The 20,536-nt window shown below is 38.3% G+C and overlaps 2 protein-coding genes across 3 annotated transcripts in view; both read right to left on the bottom strand.

Moving 5' to 3' along the window:
• The window catches only part of LOC308700561 (CD276 antigen homolog), a 1,553,888-nt gene that overhangs the window by 207,577 nt on the left and 1,325,775 nt on the right, over nt 1–20,536 (bottom strand). The window lies entirely within an intron of this gene.
• Nucleotides 12,149–20,536, bottom strand: part of LOC308704680 (uncharacterized protein) — a 179,719-nt gene continuing 171,331 nt past the window's right edge. Inside the window, exon 2 of one of the 2 annotated variants that reach the window (XM_081389158.1) lies at nt 12,149–15,071. In XM_081389158.1, coding sequence (XP_081245284.1) covers nt 14,224–15,071 — 848 coding nt within the window. In that variant the 3' untranslated portion in view covers nt 12,149–14,223. Of the gene's footprint in view, nt 15,132–20,536 lie in introns of both variants that reach the window. The other variant, XM_081389159.1, reaches the window with a different exon arrangement.

Below are 20,536 nucleotides of genomic sequence, written 5' to 3'. Positions count from 1 at the left end.
TACTCTTCTGTGAGAGTCAAAGAAGCTTTTGTTCCCTCAGTTTGTTCTGGTTCAGTGATACTGATAGACCTTAGTGTTACTGACATTATGAGGCTCTTCTAACACTGTTTTCTCACCTGAATACTTGACAGTGTATCTGACTGAGGTCTGGAGTTGATTTCTGTGAGTAAGCTGACATCTCCACTCTCTGTTATTATCTTCATTCAGGAGTGTTGTAGTCAGAGTGATGATACAGTGAGCTGGAGCTGATGATGATAATATCTGATATCTGGAGTCTGTCTTCAGATCAACACCAGTCTGATTCACCCACAACAGCTCAACACCCTCAGAACGAACCAAATAATCACAGTCGACTGAATACAACTGACAGGAGAGAGTCACAGAGCGGCCTGGACTGATCTTAATCTGTGAGGATGAAGATGATGATGATGGAGACACTGAAACTGAACACAAGACACAAATCACAGACTCTTCAATCATCATCTGAATTTAAAGGGAGAATTTTAAATTGACCACATAATCATAAACTTACCATAAAGAACATGCAGATAAACATAATCATCAGCTCCTTGTTCCTGTCCATTCACATATTGTCGGCAGGTGTATAATCCATAATCTTCTTCTGTGACGTTCTTGATGTTCAGAGAGCAGTCAGACTCCAGACTCAGTCTCTCATGTCTATCTGTGTCTTTCTTCTTTATCCCTCCAGTAATCAGTTCAACTACTGCTGGACGTCTGAATCTGTTATAGTAGGTCCATGTAGTTGATTTGCAGTCAGAAAGAGCATTATTACAGGACAGAGAGACATTTTCACCAGAACTGATGAACACATCCACTCCACTGGTTCCTGAAACACAAGTATATCTCAGTGATCATTATGATATATATATATATATATATATATATATATATATATATATATATATATAGTATTTTTCCTCACTTAAAGCAAACAACACACTCTCCAGAATAAACTATTAGTCTTTATCAGAGAGCTGTTCAAATCACTGACACACTCTTAATATGAAGATCATTCTTCATCATCAGATGTTTGAGTGACACTATGTCCAGTATCAGGAATAATACAGTATGATCTGTGTGTATCAATACACAACTCTGAGATCACAACGTGAATGTGTGCAATAATAAACTGAGCATGTTCAAATGAACTCTTTCCAGACTAATTCCACTAAATGTTGTAAGGGTGGATTTCCTGCAAGACTGCCGAATGACTAAAGAAACATTGTCAGCAAGATGGTAGAAAACTGTACATTTCTTGTCTATTCCACCCACTGCCACTTATACCAACGACAGAAATAAGCGCAGTTACAATAGATTAATATGTGGGAGAGCGTTGCTATAGAGAGTGACAATATTGTATTGCAATAGATAGCACTATTATACTATATAGCAAGTCAATACCAAATCAAAACTAGTTAGCACATTTTTTTGTAATTGAAAGGGTTTATTGACAACATGGTTATAATTATACTTAAAATAGTTACAAAATAAATGTATGAGATGATGATAACTTATACCATTAATTGTACTCAGCATATATGTAAAATGTTACCAGAGAGAAGAGAGAGAGAGAGAGAGAGAGAGAGAGAAAGATAGAGCAGAGATTAAAAGAGACAGAACAACAGTTTCAATCTTCTTTTATCCTTAACTGACCATGTGACTAAAACCCAAATGTGAGACGTTCAAACTGACCAATCAGATAATTACAACTTCCCCCACCGTACTAAATGTGTGACAATTCATCGACCCCTGAAGTACACACATCTTGGCCTACAGTGATCACTATCAGCCCCTCTGTGCCTTTAGGAACTACAAATGGACATTGTGGAGGAAAGAGGGGGTGGAAAACAGTAAAGCAAACGTCTTTGTTCATTTCAAATATCTTGGATTATTTTCAATCCTACAATGTCTTTAGAGAAAATACAGATTTATTTACCTGTGAGAAGTGAAGAGAGAATGAACAGTCCCAGCACACACAGATCACACTTATCAGCCATTTTCTGTTTCTGTCAGTCTTTCTCTTCATTATATATATAGTTACAGCTCTTCCTCTTCATTATATATAGTTACAGCTCTTCCTCATCAGCTCCTCCTCTGGTTGGTAACTTCCTCTCATCAAATGAGTGTTTAAATCCTGCTAAAGTTGCTATAGTGACACTAAAGTGTTGCTTTAAGTGTGTGTGAAACGTGTGAGAAGTGCATGTAAACCACACTGTCTCACACACATCTGCTCTGAACAGTTTATTGGCTACTTTTGCACACGAGAGAATTACTGTTAGTCTCACTTCTTTCTTTTAGCAGTTTCCCACATGCAGTTAAAATCTAGAAATAAAATCATTACATTATTAGTGAAAAAAAAAATGTTGTTACTGAAAAGGTTTCCACTATCCATGACTAACTTGTAGAAAATTACGTTTTTAAGGTATTTTGAAATGATTAACATCAGCTCCAGTTTGGTGAAACAGAAAGTATTTGCACACACTTCATGAGCGTCTGTAAAGCAGATATTAAATGTCTTCAGGAAGAGTTTCTACACATGGATTATAATGTTCTGCTTTACTCTCTCCAGCCCTGAGAAAATAGATCAGATCCGCCTCTATCTATCTATCTATCTATCTATCTATCTATCTATCTATCTATCTATCTATCTATCTATCTATCTATCTATCTATCTATCTATCTATCTATCTATCTATCTATCTATCTATCTATCTATCTATCTATCTATCTATCTATCTATCTATCTATCTATCTATCTATCTATCTATCTATCTATCGCAAGGTAAAAGTGACATGGCCCCTTTAAGAGTGTTTCTTTGTGGGCGGAGTTGTGCACGCGATTAGATTTCCATGCGCTTGTTAAGACCGGAAGAGCAGTGGTTTGCGTGGGCTACTGGCTTTGTTTTACGTTTGAGACTTTAAAGAAGGTAATTGGTGTTGCTACTTTCACTCCACATTCTGTATTTATTGTTGCCCCTAAGTAGTGATGGTGAAATAAAGCTTTGTAAAGCACTGGGGCTTTCCCCCTTGAATGTAAAATGGTTCATTACTCGAAGCTTTTCAACACGTTGCACACTAACGACATCTTGTGGTCAAAAGGTGGAAAAGCTGCCTTTCTGTCCCAGAAGACACATTCATTTTTTTTATTGTTTTGTTAACCTTTCCTGTTTCTGTTTCCTAACCGTGGTTGGGAGACACAGGGGAGATCCGTCTTCTCCAGGGCCAGAAGTTCTCCTCCCGGGGTTACCTCCCTAAACTTCACGCTGTTTAGTGTGATGGTAGCATATAAAAACAAAGAGGCCGTCTTGCCGAAGAGTTTAGGTGTTTTATTTTGCTGGCTGCATTGAAATACACTGCACACAGCTAACTGCCTGCACCGGTCACCGTATCACTCTCACACCACTCTCATCCGCTGCTTTGCGGGGAACAGACGGGGGAGGGACGCGCCTCGGACACGCGCACCCACCAAGCGGCAACCTCCCCGTCTCTCTCTTGAAACCAACACGGAAGTGAGTTAAACTGCAATTCGTTGACTGGCCGCTTGAGGCTGGTGTCAAAAGTGAGTCAAATCTACATCTCCCCCATGTTAAAATGCCAAATTTTACAGCAGAAAAAAAACGTGTTTACAGCCTGGTGTCTGTATGTTTTTTTGGTCTATACAGCTAATTTTGCCCTTCATGACAACTGTGAGGGGGGTGATTTTTTTTATTTTTTATAACTCATCCGTTTAGTTGATTAATATTTAAAGTTCTGCATAATTAAGGGTGTGTCCACTTTTGAGTGACAGGTAGATTGCCGCTGATGTCAATGCTAGCCGTTTGTCTGCTGTTACTAGCCGTCACTTCACCTCAGCAAATTTTAGCTGCTGAACTTGTCATCTCTGCAGTGTTTGTGCTTTTTTCGGGATTATTTCATACACTTTAATACACCCATTACTTCGCCCACGGCCTAGGATTCCGTCGTTGTCGTCGAGTATCGTTCGAGAGAACAACCAGCGCTGTATTTCAGTTGTTTTCCTCTGTGAACATGCATTAATGGATGTCTGACAATTTCGTTGCTTTTTGGAGTTTTCAGATTAAATTTTTTTTTTTTTAAACCGTCAGATGAAATCCTGCAGGTGTCGGCGCTTTCTCCGTCCATGTAATAAATCCTTGAATGAGCGCGGATTTCTATCGCATTTACTTGAACTTCATAGGTAATATATCTATGGTTTAACCCATTTGAGAGGCGGACAAAATCAGAATTTAAAATGGACTGAATAATAAGCTCTCTATGAACTTGACGAGCGATGCCGCGCTGACGGACCATAGACTATAAAAAAGAGTGACTGACATGTAACTGTTATGCACATAAATCACTGTCACACACACTCTCTCAGAATAGTTACTGCATAATACATCTTAAGCTAGCGGAATAGTACAGAATCACGATACACAGTCTCACTTGTAGCCATGTCTTTTAACTATTATAATATTTCGAAGGGCAAAAATAGGAACTTTTAATTGGGTTTTCATCATCAACTGTCACTTTAGCGCGAGGCCCTGTGCAGTCGCAGACTTGGTACTTTCCATAGGGTACTTTCAGTAGCATATAGCATTACCTCCCAAGCCTGAGCTAACTCGATCATGTCGAGCAGTGAGCCGCGAGCGCGTGGTTTCAGATAGCCAGGCTCCTCCATCTCCACCCATGCCCCGCCTCTTTGCCCATATTCTGTTTTCCGAGAGTGACGCAAGGTGACACGAGGCCAAGATGGCGACGGCCGACTCCGCCCACTTTAGGCTTCAAAAATGCTCTTCAGAAACATACGGGTGACGTAACGGACACTATGTCCATATTTTTTTACAGTCTATGGCACCCACTCGCTCTCATTCACACACACACTGAGCTGTCCTAAACTAAACACATTGGAGACACATCCCACAACAGTTTCATTTAATAAATCTCTTTGTGCTCTGTAAACCACAAAGCAACACAATTGATCCTCATAATTCATGTGTTAGTGTTTATGTAGTGCTTAGACAATGTATGAACAAACAACTGTATGAATGAATTTATGAAAAAAAAAAAAAAATGGGACTAATTAACTTGTACAGAAACAGTTCTTATGAATCTGCTTTGATCAACAAATGCAGCCTTATTCACATAAACTTTAGCCTCAGCCCTAATCCTACGAGTTCATAGGCAAGGCTCATGTAGGCATATATAATCAAAATAAAATTATTGTGGAATGGTGAAGTGCTTGTCAACTGGGTAGTGAAAGTGCTTGTCAACTGGGTAGTGAAAGTGCTTGTGAACTGTGGAGCTGACATTTTATTTTGTGGGTATTTAATAAATTAAAGATTTTTATTTAAGGAACAGGACTTGTTCAACAGTGTGAGGGCTAAGTCTATTTCTTTTTTTATTTACTACTACCGAAGGGCATGACACTCGAAACCTGCTCAAGGGGTTCGTGCTATTTCTGAATCTGAACACAAAGCAGTCACGTGACTGTGTGTGGAAACGAAGCTTCGGACGTCACAGATCACGTGGTTATGGCAAAACCAATCAAGCTCCGATACACTGCTTCAATGTGAGATGTTTTGTTTTTTCCATTAATAAATCTTCTCTGTCGGATCTTGCATGTACTATACTAATTAAAGCTGAAGAAGAATCTGAACATATTACCACTTTATTTGGTCTGACTTGTTCGACCCACTGTAGGGGAGCGCGGGGCACAACCTAATGCGGGGCTAGTTGTAACATGCTTGTTTTAAATACTTCCGCACATGCTTGAATGACGAAACTTTGTGTATTTACTACTTGCCATATCAACACTATATAGAAAAAAAAATTATAATTTATTTGAAAGATATCCACAGACATTTATTAAACCATAGCAAAAGTAAATTTCTTACTTAAGTTAATTTTTCATCTCTATTTTTTGTGTTTATTTAAAATAAGACAAATCTGATATTATTTTAATCTCTAAGATGTTATTTAACAGTTGAGATAGTTATTTAATGCTTCGCTAACTAGCAGAAGACACTCGCCGGGATTAAATCCCAGTTGTGCAGGCAAGGGCATGTTGTAACACTGCGTTACAATGTGCCCCTATTAGAAATATGCTATTATATTCTATACTTTTATTAATTTTATTGAGAAAACGTGAGAAAAAGGTGAATAAAGACTGAGAGTCAATGTTCAGAAATTAATCATTATTTATTTGTTTTGAACTATGTTGTATAGCTGTGTTTTCATGTGTTCGTAGTCAAAACTCAAAAATGAGTTTATATTGAATTATTAAAAATTGCCATTTTTTTATATGAAAAAGTTTTTTAATTGTATTTTATTTAGAAAATATTTTAGTTTGTTTTGTATATTTTTATTATTAGATCAGATAACATTTTAAGCTGTCATATGGTCATGTTACAATGTACCCCACACATGTTACAATGTACCCCACCTATGGGGCATGTTGTCACATTTCACTTCCATTCTTTCGGGGTATATCAAGAAAAAAGTATATACTGTATTAATAAAACAAAAACACATAATTGTACTAGACATGTGGGAAATTAATGTGGGAAAAATAAATATTCTGAACCATAAGAAGATTTACACAAACTCAGAAAGTCAAAAAGCGTTACTTTGTGCCCCGCTCTCCCCTAGTCCTATTATTATAGCTGTTAACTCTGCAGTGTAAACAGACATCTCATCAGTCAACCTCAAACTAATCTGTTTTTTAAATTGTGGAATATATACACCTAATCCAACCTTTTGACTGATAGGTTAGAACCATCTGTAAATATTTGTAATACTGAATAAAATGTGTTATTTAAAAAAGCATTAACCTCATTTCCAATGTACTACTCTTTGGACTTGTCTAGTAAACTCAAATCTACAAGCGGTTCAGGGACTTTCCATGGTGGAGTATCAGTAAGTGGTATACTGGGACAGAAGATCTTATTGTCCATGCGACATTCCTTAGCCCATACTCTGCTTAAACATTCCTTAGTCCATACAAAACCATGCTCATAGGTTTTACAAAGCCATGTTCGAGCCTGGACTAACGTTACCTACTATAATTATAACATAAGCACACAAGGCAACTTACACTCATTGGTGGGCTCGCACTGCCAATGATGGCACCAGTTGTCGGCGCGACGGGAGGATGAAGGCCGAGGCGGGAGATAATCAGTTCGGCCCCATTCACCAGTAACAGCGGATTATCTGTGAATCCCAGTTGTCTCCGACGAAAGTTTATAAAACTATCCCGTGTAAAATGATCACTACAGAGGCGGGTTTTGGCGGTGATCCTCAGCACTCCATCAAGGTGGCTCTTCACAAAATTAATCCACCTCTTCTTGATGTGATCGTTTTTCGTAAATTTAAATAAGGACACCGATCTGTTTTGTACATGATCGCATCCAGGTAGTACGCATTTCCGTGACCCGCCCAAAAAACACAGCAATGGTGAAAAACTGTTTAACGGTCTAACTCCACAATTCAGTACTTCACAGTTCACAGTCTTTGTAATATGTTTTAGTAATACATTTCTAACATTTATAATGTGTTTAGATTTTTTTTTTAGAATTGCCTTTACAGGGACTTTAACTGCTCCACAACATATTCTTAGTGCTTTGGATTGAATTATATCCAAATTGAGTTGAGTGTGAGCTACAGGAAATGAACAACTCATCCTCACCCAAATCAAACTCACCCAAATAATTTGTGACTCTAATGAGAGCTGTCTCAGTACTATGGTACGGTCTAAATCCAGACTGAAAATCCTCACAGATATCATTTCTTTCTAAAAAGGAACATAGTTGTGAAGATACAGCCTTTTCTAGTATCTTTGACAGAAAAGGTAGATTGGAGATCAGCCTGTAATTGACTAATTCTGTAGGGTGTTTTTTTAACAAGCGGTTTAATCATAGAAATTAAGCTTAAAAGCTTTTGGTATGTATCCTAATGACAAAGTAAACTCACTTAGTTCACTTAGTAAAACTGCGTAGTGCGTCTGTGTTGCACGTCACACGCATCACACACGACCAGCGTCGGCCAATAGTGAGCCTACGTGGTGACGTACAACACAGACGCACTGTGCAGTTATACTACGTTAAAAAACTGAAGATGAACAAAGGTCTTACGGGGTTGGAACAACATGAGGGTGAGTAATTACTGACAGAAGTTTCAATTTTAGATGAACTAACCCTTTAACCTGAACAAAGATTAATAAATGCTGTATTAGTGTAGTTCATTATTAGTTCATCTTAACTAATGAAGTAAACTAATGTTAATTAACAAACCTTATTGTAAAGTGTTACCAAAACATCTCACACAAAACATATTCAGTGTAAATATCTGTACTATTCATTTAACAAAAAAATTATAAAATAAATCAAAAATATTTTTCACACAAAGATTTGGTACAATAAACAAATCAACAATGCCTTTGATGTAGTTAGTGTATTGTTCCAGAGACAACAAATAAAGATAAAAAGAATAGATGGTACTGGCGTCTTTATTCCATGTGGCACACAAAGCATGGCTGCGTCCGAAACCACATACTTCCCTACTATATAGTATGGAAAAAGCAGTAGGCGAGCAAATAAGTATGTCCGAATCCTTAGTATCCATAAAAGAGTAGGCGAGAATTACCAGAGTGACGTACTAATTATCGCGAGATTCGGGCGTACATATACTTATAGTGCGTCCGAATATTCCTACTTTCCTACTATATAGTAGGGGAAAACAGTACGTGAACGGAGTAGTATGTCCGAAACCTCAGTACTCATAAAAGAGTAGGCGATTAGTTCCCGGATGGCTTACTGCTTCAACCCAGATTTTGAAGAGCTCGAAGATGAATACTTTTCTATCCCAGGAGGCCACGCGAGAGGATACGTCATTATCAAACATCGCAGAGATCAGCGACGCGGGTGCTTTCAAATGTGAGTAAATACGGGTCCTTGTGTTAAAATTGCATGTGTTGAACTACTGTAGAGTAAACTGTTGAATTGTCGAAGGTGTAAAGACGTTACACAGTGTAGTATAGTTGTGATTTTGCTGTAAAAACACGTTTTATTATGTATAACGTTAGCTAACAGGCGAGCTCCAGTAAGGACACGTAACGTAAGTTACGTCTCTAAAGTGGATTTACATAAACCATATACATCCTAAAGACGCTTATTTTAAATGTCTATTTACTTCTGACAGGAAAATCTTCAGTAAGTATTGCAGAAGAGCACATCACAACATGAAATAGACATCTGAATGATGAATGTGTGCTATTATGTAGAATAAATCTATAAAGTAACTAAACATAAGTTATCTATTTTATTTGTCCATTAGTACTGTTGATAAATTGAGGAACATTTATATTGGATAAAAAGTTAAAACAAGCTCATAAATCACAGAGGTAATGTGAATCTTGTCTGGATGTTACAGGGTCAGATGAACAGATGTGTTTTTATCTGGTGGAGAGTGGCTCATGAAGCTGAATGCTGCCATCAAAGGCTTTGAGTGAGTATACCACAGAAATTAATAACAATAACTAATTATTGTAATTTCAAACAGAGCTATTACAGCACTTTTCTGATTTTTGATTTCTGTGCATTCTGTGCATTTGTGGTGGAGCAGGACCTGCAAGGGAAGATGATGGCGGCGTTTGTGAAAAAAAGTGGTTTTGTCTTCTAAATAATACTGAAATCATATGACATTGTGTGGTTAAAATGACTGCTTTTGTGTTATGTTTGTGCATTTTGTAGAATTTGAAATGTCAGCAGGCTGGTGTGAGTGCTGAGGATGAGGAGCCCAGAGCTGAATCCTGGAGATGGTGCCATGAGTCCCTCCATCACTCCACCTGCCCTTACGAGTCCCTCCATCACTCCACCTGCCCTTACGAGACCAGCCCTTACGAGTCCCTCCATCACTCCACCTGCCCTTACGAGTCCCTCCATCACTCCACCTGCCCTTACGAGACCAGCCCTTACGAGTCCCTCCATCACTCCACCTGCCCTTACGAGTCCCTCCATCACTCCACCTGCCCTTACGAGACCTTCCATCACTCCACCAGCCCTTACGAGTCCTTCCATCACTCCACCTGCCCTTACGAGACCCTCCATCACTCCACCTGCCCTTACGAGACCCTCCATCACTCCACCTGCCCTTACGAGACCCTCCATCACTCCTCCTGCCCTTACGAGACCAGCCCTTACGAGACCAGCCCTTACGAGACCCTCCATCACTCCACCTGCCCTTATTGCCTCAGATTGTGAAGCACAACACATCACGCAACAACCTCAGCGCCTTCAGCCCACATACATGATTGTAGTTTGAATAAAGCTTGTTTCATGTGTTGACTTGTATATGCATTTGTTTATTGTGTGATGGTGACTTTCATTCATTCTTTTACTAATTTATTAATATTTCTCGTTGTCAGTAAATACAATATAATTATTTAATTAATGCTTTATATAATTGTTTGAATGCAAATGTAGATATGTTCACTATATACTTTTTACGACTATTTTCAGTAAAAAGTAATATAATTAAGTATTGGTCAGCATTTATCGTTGTTATTATTGTATGTTTTGGGGTGGGATATCAATGCAATTCATTCTGGGGTAATATTAATTTTTAATATTAATTATACTTACATTTTTTTGAGTATAAAATCAACAGTTTTCTCCAAAGGCAAATCTTTGCACAGCTGCCCTTTGTGCAGACATTACAACGCTGAGGAAACCCGTTCTAGGTAGGGCTGTTGAGTTACTGATGTTATGAGGTGTATATATATATATATAGGCTATATATATTTATATATCATGGGTTTGCATACATAATATGAGATTTTTTACACAGGAAAAAATAACCTAGTACAAGGTTGAATATTTTAATATATTTTTTCTTAAATAATTCATTATAATACATTTAAAAATGCATTTAAAAAATATATATATTTATAGGCCTAGGCCTGAGGGATGAAACGAGAGTTAAATTCAACAAGAAAAAGAGGAAAACATAAAGCAGTTAGCCACTTTTGCTTGTGGATAAAAATGTTTGGATATAAAATAAAGAAATTAACAACATTCAAGAGATGACCATTTTGGGATTTCGTAATAAAAATAAATAATATTGTAAGGATAAAACGGTGGGTCACATTAGTAGGGTTAAATATAAGAACTTTAATCAACCCTAAATGTATTCACAAAATAAATGGGCAGCAGTTTCTTCAAAATGAGCAAGTTTAATCAACATCAATATTTACAGATAGATGAATTAAACGTGTTGTTCAAATCTTTTAAGTTGTTGCGCGTGTGATAATGTGTCGTAGGTCACATGATAACGTCAACATGGCAGATGTCCGGTTCGCATTCATACTCAATGAGATTTGGCTATAAAGTACCTACTCTTTTAGCGCTCGTTAAGTAAGTACCTGCTACTCATTGAAAAAAAGTACCTACTCATTGAGTATGCGGTTTCGGACGCAGCCCATTGCTGAGTCCCAATTCGCCTACTTATACTACGACCTAAAAGTATGTACTTTTTTTGTGATGAAAAAGTACATACTTTTGAGTGTGTAGCAAAAAAGTATGCACGTTCTGGGACATACTTCGATGACGTCATGCAACGTGAACTTGAACGTGGTTGCCTAGTTACGCACACCGCGACTGTTAACAAAACATTTAACATTTCATTCATTCTTATATATGCAATATAATTTTATTTACTATTCCCATCTTTTTTTCCACAATACATTTACAATGTGTTTACCAAATTGAGGAGTGAAGCAGGGCGTCGTCGTAGATCAACCAAACGCAGGTCGTTTGTGAGGCGGCTGGTTCTGACGTTCATGTGCAAATGTGTGTAACGAAAGCTAGCGCTACTTATTTTCTGAGTTAAAATATTTAAAGTTTATAGTGTAACTATTGTTTAACGTATTTTATACTTAATCTTATACTTATGTATAATACTTAAAAATACCCCGATGAAAATGAACCATGCTTTTACTATAGTAAAAGTGTAGTAACCATGTTTCTTTGGTTGGACTGATAAAGTTAACATATGTACAGCCACAGTATTACTACAAATAAGTCAGACACAAACATAAAAAGAAATACATAAAAAAAGACACTTGCATGACACTGTACTAGAGCCTTTTTATTTATTGTTTTGTAGCCTGCAATGAGGCGCTCGGTATCTTCATCGGACCCAACAAGATAAACACGGTACTTTTTTGGCACAACATAAACCCATTAATATTACGAGACAATAAAATATAACTTTAATTAGGGTTAAACATTTGAATTCTTACACTTAAAAACTGAGGGCGCATCTCCGTTGCTGCATCCGACTGCCAGGTTTACATCACCATCATCACCGCAAAGCTCCTCCCTCCCGCACGCAATGGGTTGTGGGCAATATTAGCCGTTAGAGTGTGCATTGATCTGCACTTCGAATTCTAACCGGAAATAGTAGACCATCCGGGTATCTTTGGAATACTCTTTTCAACATGCTACGATTTGGGACGTACTAATTCTAGTTTCGCATACTATTTAGGACGGATAGTATGCGAATTGGGACTCAGCACATGTCTCCATTACAACCTCTTCCTCTAGGGAATGCACTTCATCTTATACACCACATTACTGCCACCTGCAGGCTTAAATCAGTACTCATCACAATAGATACTCATTACAGTTAGTGTGGTGTACTCAATTAATTAATAGTCTGTTCATTCAAAAAGTCAGTTTCTCAACAAAACATAAATGCAAAAATATAACCAAAGAAGATCGTCACATTCAAAAAATCATAGTATACAAAAAAAACCCAAGGAACAAAACAAACGCGCTGGCCCTGAGTGTGACTTACAAAAGTGTGTTTAGTGAGTGAATGTGTGTGTGTGTGTCACTGGAATGAATGTAAGGAGGCCTCAGGAAGTCTTTTGGGGAGCTTAAGGTGAAATGTTTGGGAGTACCTGAGGTAAGGCTTGAGGAACAGGCAACACTCTGTAGCTCGTGTCAGAAGGGTCCACAAAACGCAGCGAATAATCCCTTTGGTTCGTTATGTTGACTGTAATAACCCAAAACAGTGTGCGTTGAAAAGTTCCACACAGGTAGACTCACATCAGCTTTCTAGTACATTCACCATCACGTAAATCTTCAATAGCAGATAGTGTTGCACGGTGTACCGATACTTCAAAAGTATCGCGATACTCGGAAATTAAAAACGTCACGATACCTAAATTTATCAGTATCGATACAAAAAAAATCTGGACGTCCTTATGGACGTCTGTGTTTTTTTCCTGACGCACGCAGCAAAGAACCTGCCGCTGTCAGTGCCAAACACTACAGCGAGATGGCTGCATGTGCGAGCACAAGTGGTCCACGACTCGTAGACAAAGATGACGTGAGGTGACATATGGAAGTACGTTGCCTACCTTGCTCTGTTGCACGGTGCACCGATACTTCAAAAGTAAAGCGGAAATTACAAACGTCACGATTCCTTAATTTATTAGTATCGATACTTCTAAGAATGACCGCGTTCCAGATTTGTAAGGCCGGCGACACACTGGCTGCGTGTCGTGTCCGTTTTTAGTTCGGCTCCTATGTTAACTGCCTGCGTGACACACGAGTCTCAGGCACAGCTTGAGACGCGCGGAAAACGCGTGCATGCTAGAAATAGAACCGACGCCTATTTCAGGCAAAACAGAATAGGAAAAGATGTTCATGTTTCTATGTAATTTTGACACGAATACATATTAATAAATGACATTTTGATGTTTGAAAGTTTTGACATAAATACAATAAATGTAATAAAAAATAAAAAAAAACATTTTTTTTTATAAAATATTTCATATTTTGTTCAAATGTTTAATATATCTGCTGTTCATATGGTCATTTATTAGTGTGTTATATGATTAGAATGTTGTCCCGGTTTTAAAATAAAGCACAGCAATGATATTTGACAGTGTTTCTCCCTTTTCAGGAAAAGTATCGTAAAAAAGTATCGAAATCGCAATACTTGACTTGGTATCGAAACAATAATTTTGGTATCGTGACAACACTAATAGCAGACGAAAGATTTATGCATGAATGAAGAGAAACACGAGCCGTGACTCAACTGCTGCCTCCACTGTTACAGGCCGCGCTCTTCTTTTCCTTTACGCTTCCTTTTCATACCTTTTGCATCATCCTTTTCTTTCACCGGATTGGTAATTTTTCATTCATTAATTGACAACTGATCACACGTGTGCAGCTTCTCTCTTCTGTGGATCCTCGACTCATGCCTTTTCAGAGATGATGAATCATTGAATCTCTTGTCACAGTGTGAACACTTGTAAGGTTTCTCTCCAGTGTGGATCCTCTGGTGTTGTTTTAAACTGTTTAATGTAGTAAAAGTCTTCTTACACTCAAAGCACATGTACTCGCTCATACCAGTGTGAATTTTCTGATGTACATGTAAAGATTGCAGCCGTGAAAAACTCTTTCCACACACAGAACATGAATGCGGCTTCTCCTTCATATGAACCGTCTGGTGTCTCTTCAGGTTTGATGCCCAGATAAATGTTTTGCCGCATTGATCACATGTGTACGGCTTCTCTCCGGTGTGGATCATCATGTGACTTTTAAAATGACTTTTGTTTGAGAATCTCTTTTCACACTGATCACACATGAACGGCTTCTCTCTAGTGTGGATCCTCATGTGAACATTAAGGTGTGATGATTGACTGAATTTCTTCCCACATTGATTGCATAGATGTGGCTTCTGTCCTGTATGAACTCTAATGTGTTTCTTCAGGTGTGCTAAACAACTGAAACTCTTCTCACAATGATCACACAGGAACGGCTTATCTTGGGTGTGAACTCTCATGTGACTCTCTAGTTTATGTCTGCATGTGTAACTCTTCCCACACTGAGTGCAGGTTATAGGTTTTTCTGCAGGTTTGGCATGATGTTCCTCCTCCACTTCTCTCAGTTCTTCACTCTCCTCCTTCACTTCTCTCAGTTCTTCACTCTCCTCCTTCACTTCACTCAGTTCTTCTCTCTCCTCCTTCACTTCTCTCAGTTCTTCACTCTCCTCCTTCACTTCTCTCAGTTCTTCACTCTCCTCCTTCTCTTCCATTGGGTCTGAAATGAAAGAAAAACTTTCAACTACAAATTTTCTAAATAATTAAAATAGAGGAATATGCAGTGGATGGAGATAAAAATGTATCACAGATGCAACAGACAACTGCTATAAAATATTACAATTTAAGTCTTTTTATAAATTAATTTATACTTCACTGAAACTTTCCATGAATGAGGTTCACTGATCTTCCGGTTATTTAAAAAAAAAACATTATAGGCACAAATACCATGTTTCTGTAGTGAGAACTATTAAATATGTTTGATCAATGATACAATTATCTAACATGATATGAACATACACAAAACTGCCATATTTTGACACCAACATTTAGATTAGGGATGTCAATTTTCACAAATTCCCATGATCGATCGTCGTTTAAATTAATGATCAATTAATCGTCAGCCTTAATACTGCGATATGCGTCTGCTGCAGTGGCATGGCCAACAGCATGACAGTTTTTAATCTAAATGAAGGGCTAGTAGGATTGTAAAATGTGATTGATAATTTAATTAAAATAATTATTTAATAAACAAATATAACGACGTGCTCTTCCTGGAACAACTGCATGCGCGTTATTTAACTAAAATAAACGCATCCTATATGAGATTAATCAGATATATTCAAAATAAACATAATATTACAAATTATATCTGCAAAAAATTTCGCAAATTCATGCACAAGTGAACTCTTCCTGGAGCAACGCGACACGGCACCTAAACCCAAATAATTCACAAATAATATTGTTTTATTACAATATTGTTCTCTCTATAACGTTAAACATTATGTAATATTACAGTCCCAATAGTCATTATTAGTCGTGCACTGCCGTTTGAGCTGCGCGCGCTGAAGCTGCCGCTTTACTACAGAGTTAATTCTAGGGATGGGCATTCGATTAAATTTTCTTAGTCGATCGTCGGGAGAATTAACGATCGACTATCGATTAATCATTAATATTTTTATATTGAAATTCATTATTTCTTTAACTTTTTATGAATTAAAAATGCTATGAAAATACAAAAATACAGTTTGTTTGTCCTCGATGAGATCTTTATTACAAGAAGATCAACTTGTGGCAGTGAAACTGGACGTTCGGTAGACTTGAAGATATGCCCTGCGGTGCTCTAAAACAGCGGAACCTGCAGCTGCGAGCCGGCGTTCTTAAACAGAGACCCATGGCCACTTCATCCGTTTTCTGTGATCGGATAGCTATCCGATCGTGAAAAGCCCAAATGTAAATGCCCTCCAAAACGCATTCGAGACGAAACCCGATTTAAACCCGATCGCTCAAACCACTTCAGGAGGAGATCTGAGACGCATTCCAGACGAAACTGGACAAGAGTAAATGCATCTGGTTGTTGAAACCACATATGTAAATTTGACTTAACGTTATCCCAAAAATGCTAAGAAATAAACGTGTGAGAGCGTGTTATAGGCTATATGTCATGTTATAGCCAGATGACGACGCTACTTCAACACGCATCACCGCAGATGAGCATCTATTCATCAAGCCAACGTGCAAACTATCGCAAATCAAAGTGAAAGTCATTCATCAACACACAATCATCTTCATTAAAAGTAAAGAACCGAAATGATCTTACCAGGGCTGTTGCCGCAATATCTTGTTGCGGTCTTTGATTTAGACATTTTCGCTGATGAGCAATAAAATGCAGGTCATATCAGTTGCTTTCGGTGACGTGCAACAATTTAAATGCATATAGCGCGGGAATTCAAGATCGGATTTATATCCGTTTTGCAAAAACACATTTATATGACCAGGTGTAAATGGAATCGTTTTGATAAATCAGATAGCTATCCGATCTGAGAAAACGCATGAAGTTCCCATAGACCTTCTGCACCAGTCTACTGATTTCTGTTGAGAAAGATAAGCATGTTGACATGATCTGGGATCAGATATGCGACCGCAACCTGGTGACAGCCAGTCCAGCCGCCGAAAACACCCGCTCTGAGGGGACTGACGTTGCCGGGATGCACAGGTAGCCGACCTCCACGCTAAAATGAATTCCATTGCTTCAAGACTCACGCAACGCAACCTGCATTAGATTAATCGATAACTAATAAACGTGATCGACGAAATTCTTAACGATCAATTATCGATCGTCGATTAATCATGCCCATCCCTAGTTAATTCTTAACCAAATTATGCATCCAATATGAGATAAATCAGATATAGATAGTCATACACAAAATAAACAACATTACAACTTACATTTGCACAAAACAAAAGGCTGCGAATGCACAAGCAAACTTATAGTCATGATGAAGGTGTAAAATGGTCCCAAACATAACTCCGACGTGTTCGCTTTACATATTTCGCAGTTGAGCAGCGCGCCCGCGCATTAAGACCTGCTTAATCGATGATCGAGAAGTTGTATCGATTAAATGTATTATCGACAATTAATCAATCGTCGATTCATCGTTAGCATCCCCTATGTTATTATTATTATTATAAAGCTAGTATTGTTATTCAATTGATATTAGGAAGGAACTACAATTAATTTGCCTCCCTTAAATTCATTACGACATCACCCGCGTAAGGACTCCCCGAAGAAAATGTTTTTAAAACAGACTAAAAAAAACTACATCCCACATCAAAATTGAATTGCAAGCTGATCCATTTGCAAATTGTCAAGAGTGCTTGTTTTAACATACACATCATAATACAGATCCAAGATGAAAAAGGCATCGTTGTTCGTCAGTATTTTGTTTCCATTATGCTATACACATTAGTTAGTTAACAAAATGATTAAAGACACTAATACAGGGGTGCAAACACATGTATGGTCAAAAAAGAGAGAGGTAATCGAAGCCCTCATCCCGCGGCAAATATCCAGATACTACATTGCCACCATCCCCAACCCACCCCTATAGGCACATAGAGTCAAATGAAATTTAGAAAAACTATCTTGCACTTCTTCTTGCTTTACTGCTACTTCCTGAAAACAATTTCACCTGATGATTTGAATAGCTCTTTTTGTAAAGAATTAATAATTCTAGGATGATTGGGGTAATTGTGTAGGGTAGGCCTAGTGCATCTGCATAGAAACTAATAAACAAAATACAAATATAAATACAATAAAACACAAATACACGAGAAATAAAGCAGTGCTTTATGTTTTTCAGGTAAATTAACTGTATTAAGTATTAATACAGTTTATCTTTTGACAAAACGTGATTTTTCTCTTTCTCTTTTGTTGTTTGATTAACTTTGGTGACACAAACAGCTGCAGGTATATTGGGTGCTGTCCCTTTAAGACGAATGCACGTATCTAATACCGGTAATGACACGCATCCGTTTTATTTTGACTGCGTTTACGGGGAAACTCGTTGAGACGGACACTGGCTTATTTTTTCGTGCACATGTCTGTTCAAACACAAATAGATAAGAAAGAAAAGGGAATTCGGTGTTCACGAACTTAACGTGCTGTCTGCGACTGCGTGGCTCTGTGCGCCGACAGACCATCTACATTTGGATGTTAAACATAATATATATAGCCTGATACAGCAAAGACAACGTCGGCAGTATTGACGGCAAAATAGGCTACAGAATGTTTCGTTCTGTAGGCCTATTGACAGGGGCAATATTTGAAAATCGATAATTAGGCCTATTTTTTAAATTACAATTATATATGCATTTGTCAAAACTGAGAGACTTTCAAGCATCAAAATGTAATTTATTAATATGTATTTGCGCCTTCTATTTTGTCTGAAAACTTCCAACACTCTTGCGTGTCGCGTGAAAAATAGGCGTCGGTTGAGGTTCTATTTCTAGCACGCGGTTTCGGCGCGGCTCGAGAAGTGTGTGTGTCACGCAGGCATTGTGCTCTAACACAAGCTCTAACCAGTTAACATGAGAGCCGACATAAAAACGGACACTCCACGCCACGCAGAGAGAAATGTGATGCAGTGGCAGATCCAGAGTGAGACAGAAACACTAGTGGTTCACGCTTGCGCACATACTGCTGGTTTGGCGCGCAGTGTTCTGATTCGCTTATTTCCTATTTACTTGTTGGTGGACGCAATCCAGAATTACTGTTGGTTAAATTATAATCAGACCCTCTCAAACCCCCCCCCCCCCCCCCCCCCCTTAAAAAAAATCTTCGGATCTGCACGATTCACACAAGTCACCCAAACTGACGTGAAAAAAGCGGGAGGCGCCGAAAAGCGCGCTGTTTGCACCCCTGCTAATAACACAGACAATACACTTACAAAAATAATAATAATATCACTAAAATGATATAGGCCTAATAACAGTCTTTAGTTCACAAACACAGCACAACTATCTGTGAAAAATCTAAAGCAGCATCAAACACTTTAACAATAAATATTCTTCAAATTTTTTCACTGTCATTAATGTAGGTCCACAAGAGAAATATTAAGTCAGGAAATTAAGATAGTTGCTATATACCGTTATTTATATATCCATCGTTGTCTCTGAGAGAATGCGTTGTTAAAGGAGTCATAACCTGCAATTTTCACTTTTCCACGAGAATCAATGTATGTTATGTTCGACTAACGATTATACACTGGCCGGGAAGCCGATATTTAAAAGTGAAGCGTTTGTTTACCTCAGGGTAAATAAACCAGCGCGCGTGCACGCGCACTCAAATACGAGATTTTGATTTCAGCTCCCTCTTGACGTCATGAGGTAGTAGGATATACCATATATGGACACCGCAGCAGGAAGCCTTCCCCTCTCCCCCTCATATTCAGTTCAGTCGAGAAAGATGGAGAAACCGAGTGCACACCGGACTTGCTCTGTGGTTGATTGCCATAAAAAAACATGTAAATGTGTTTTATCTCCCAAAATCGGACGAAACTATCAGGGACCAGTGGATGAAATTCATTTTTAATGACGCTGTCCCAACAACCCTTTCAACTGGCGTGCAGAGCCATATAGAGCGTCCACGACAGCCAAAACATCGCATTGATCTCGCGAGACAATAATGCCTCCAGAAATAAGGGTAAAAGTAGGTCTGTGTTTATTTTTTTTCCACTTTTCTTTTTTAGAAGGGCCTGAAAGACTATAATACAGCAGTAGGTATCCAATGTAATACTAGGTTATGACTCCTTTAATGATCAGGGTGGGAAATTAACTTTTTTTGCCCACAAGCCACAGTGGCTGTGGATGCCCAATTTTACCAGCCACTTATATTTTTTTACCATGCAGCCACTTTTTCCAGAAGTCCAATTGACCTATCGCCGGCCCCTCCCCCAAAACGGCCATTGTCCAATCACACATCATAGCACACGACAAACTTGGACTTGACAGAACTTCACGAGCCACGACTTCACAGAGACGCAGCTCTCGCACGTACTTTATTAGTCAGGTGAGCAAAATAAAACAAATCAATGTTATACAGCTCAACATGATGAAATGTTAGAA

Source organism: Scardinius erythrophthalmus, assembly GCF_964197995.2.
Source record: "Scardinius erythrophthalmus genome assembly, chromosome: 1".
NCBI classification, from domain to species: Eukaryota; Metazoa; Chordata; class Actinopteri; order Cypriniformes; family Leuciscidae; genus Scardinius; species Scardinius erythrophthalmus.
This window is presented reverse-complemented; position numbering and strand designations above follow the sequence as displayed.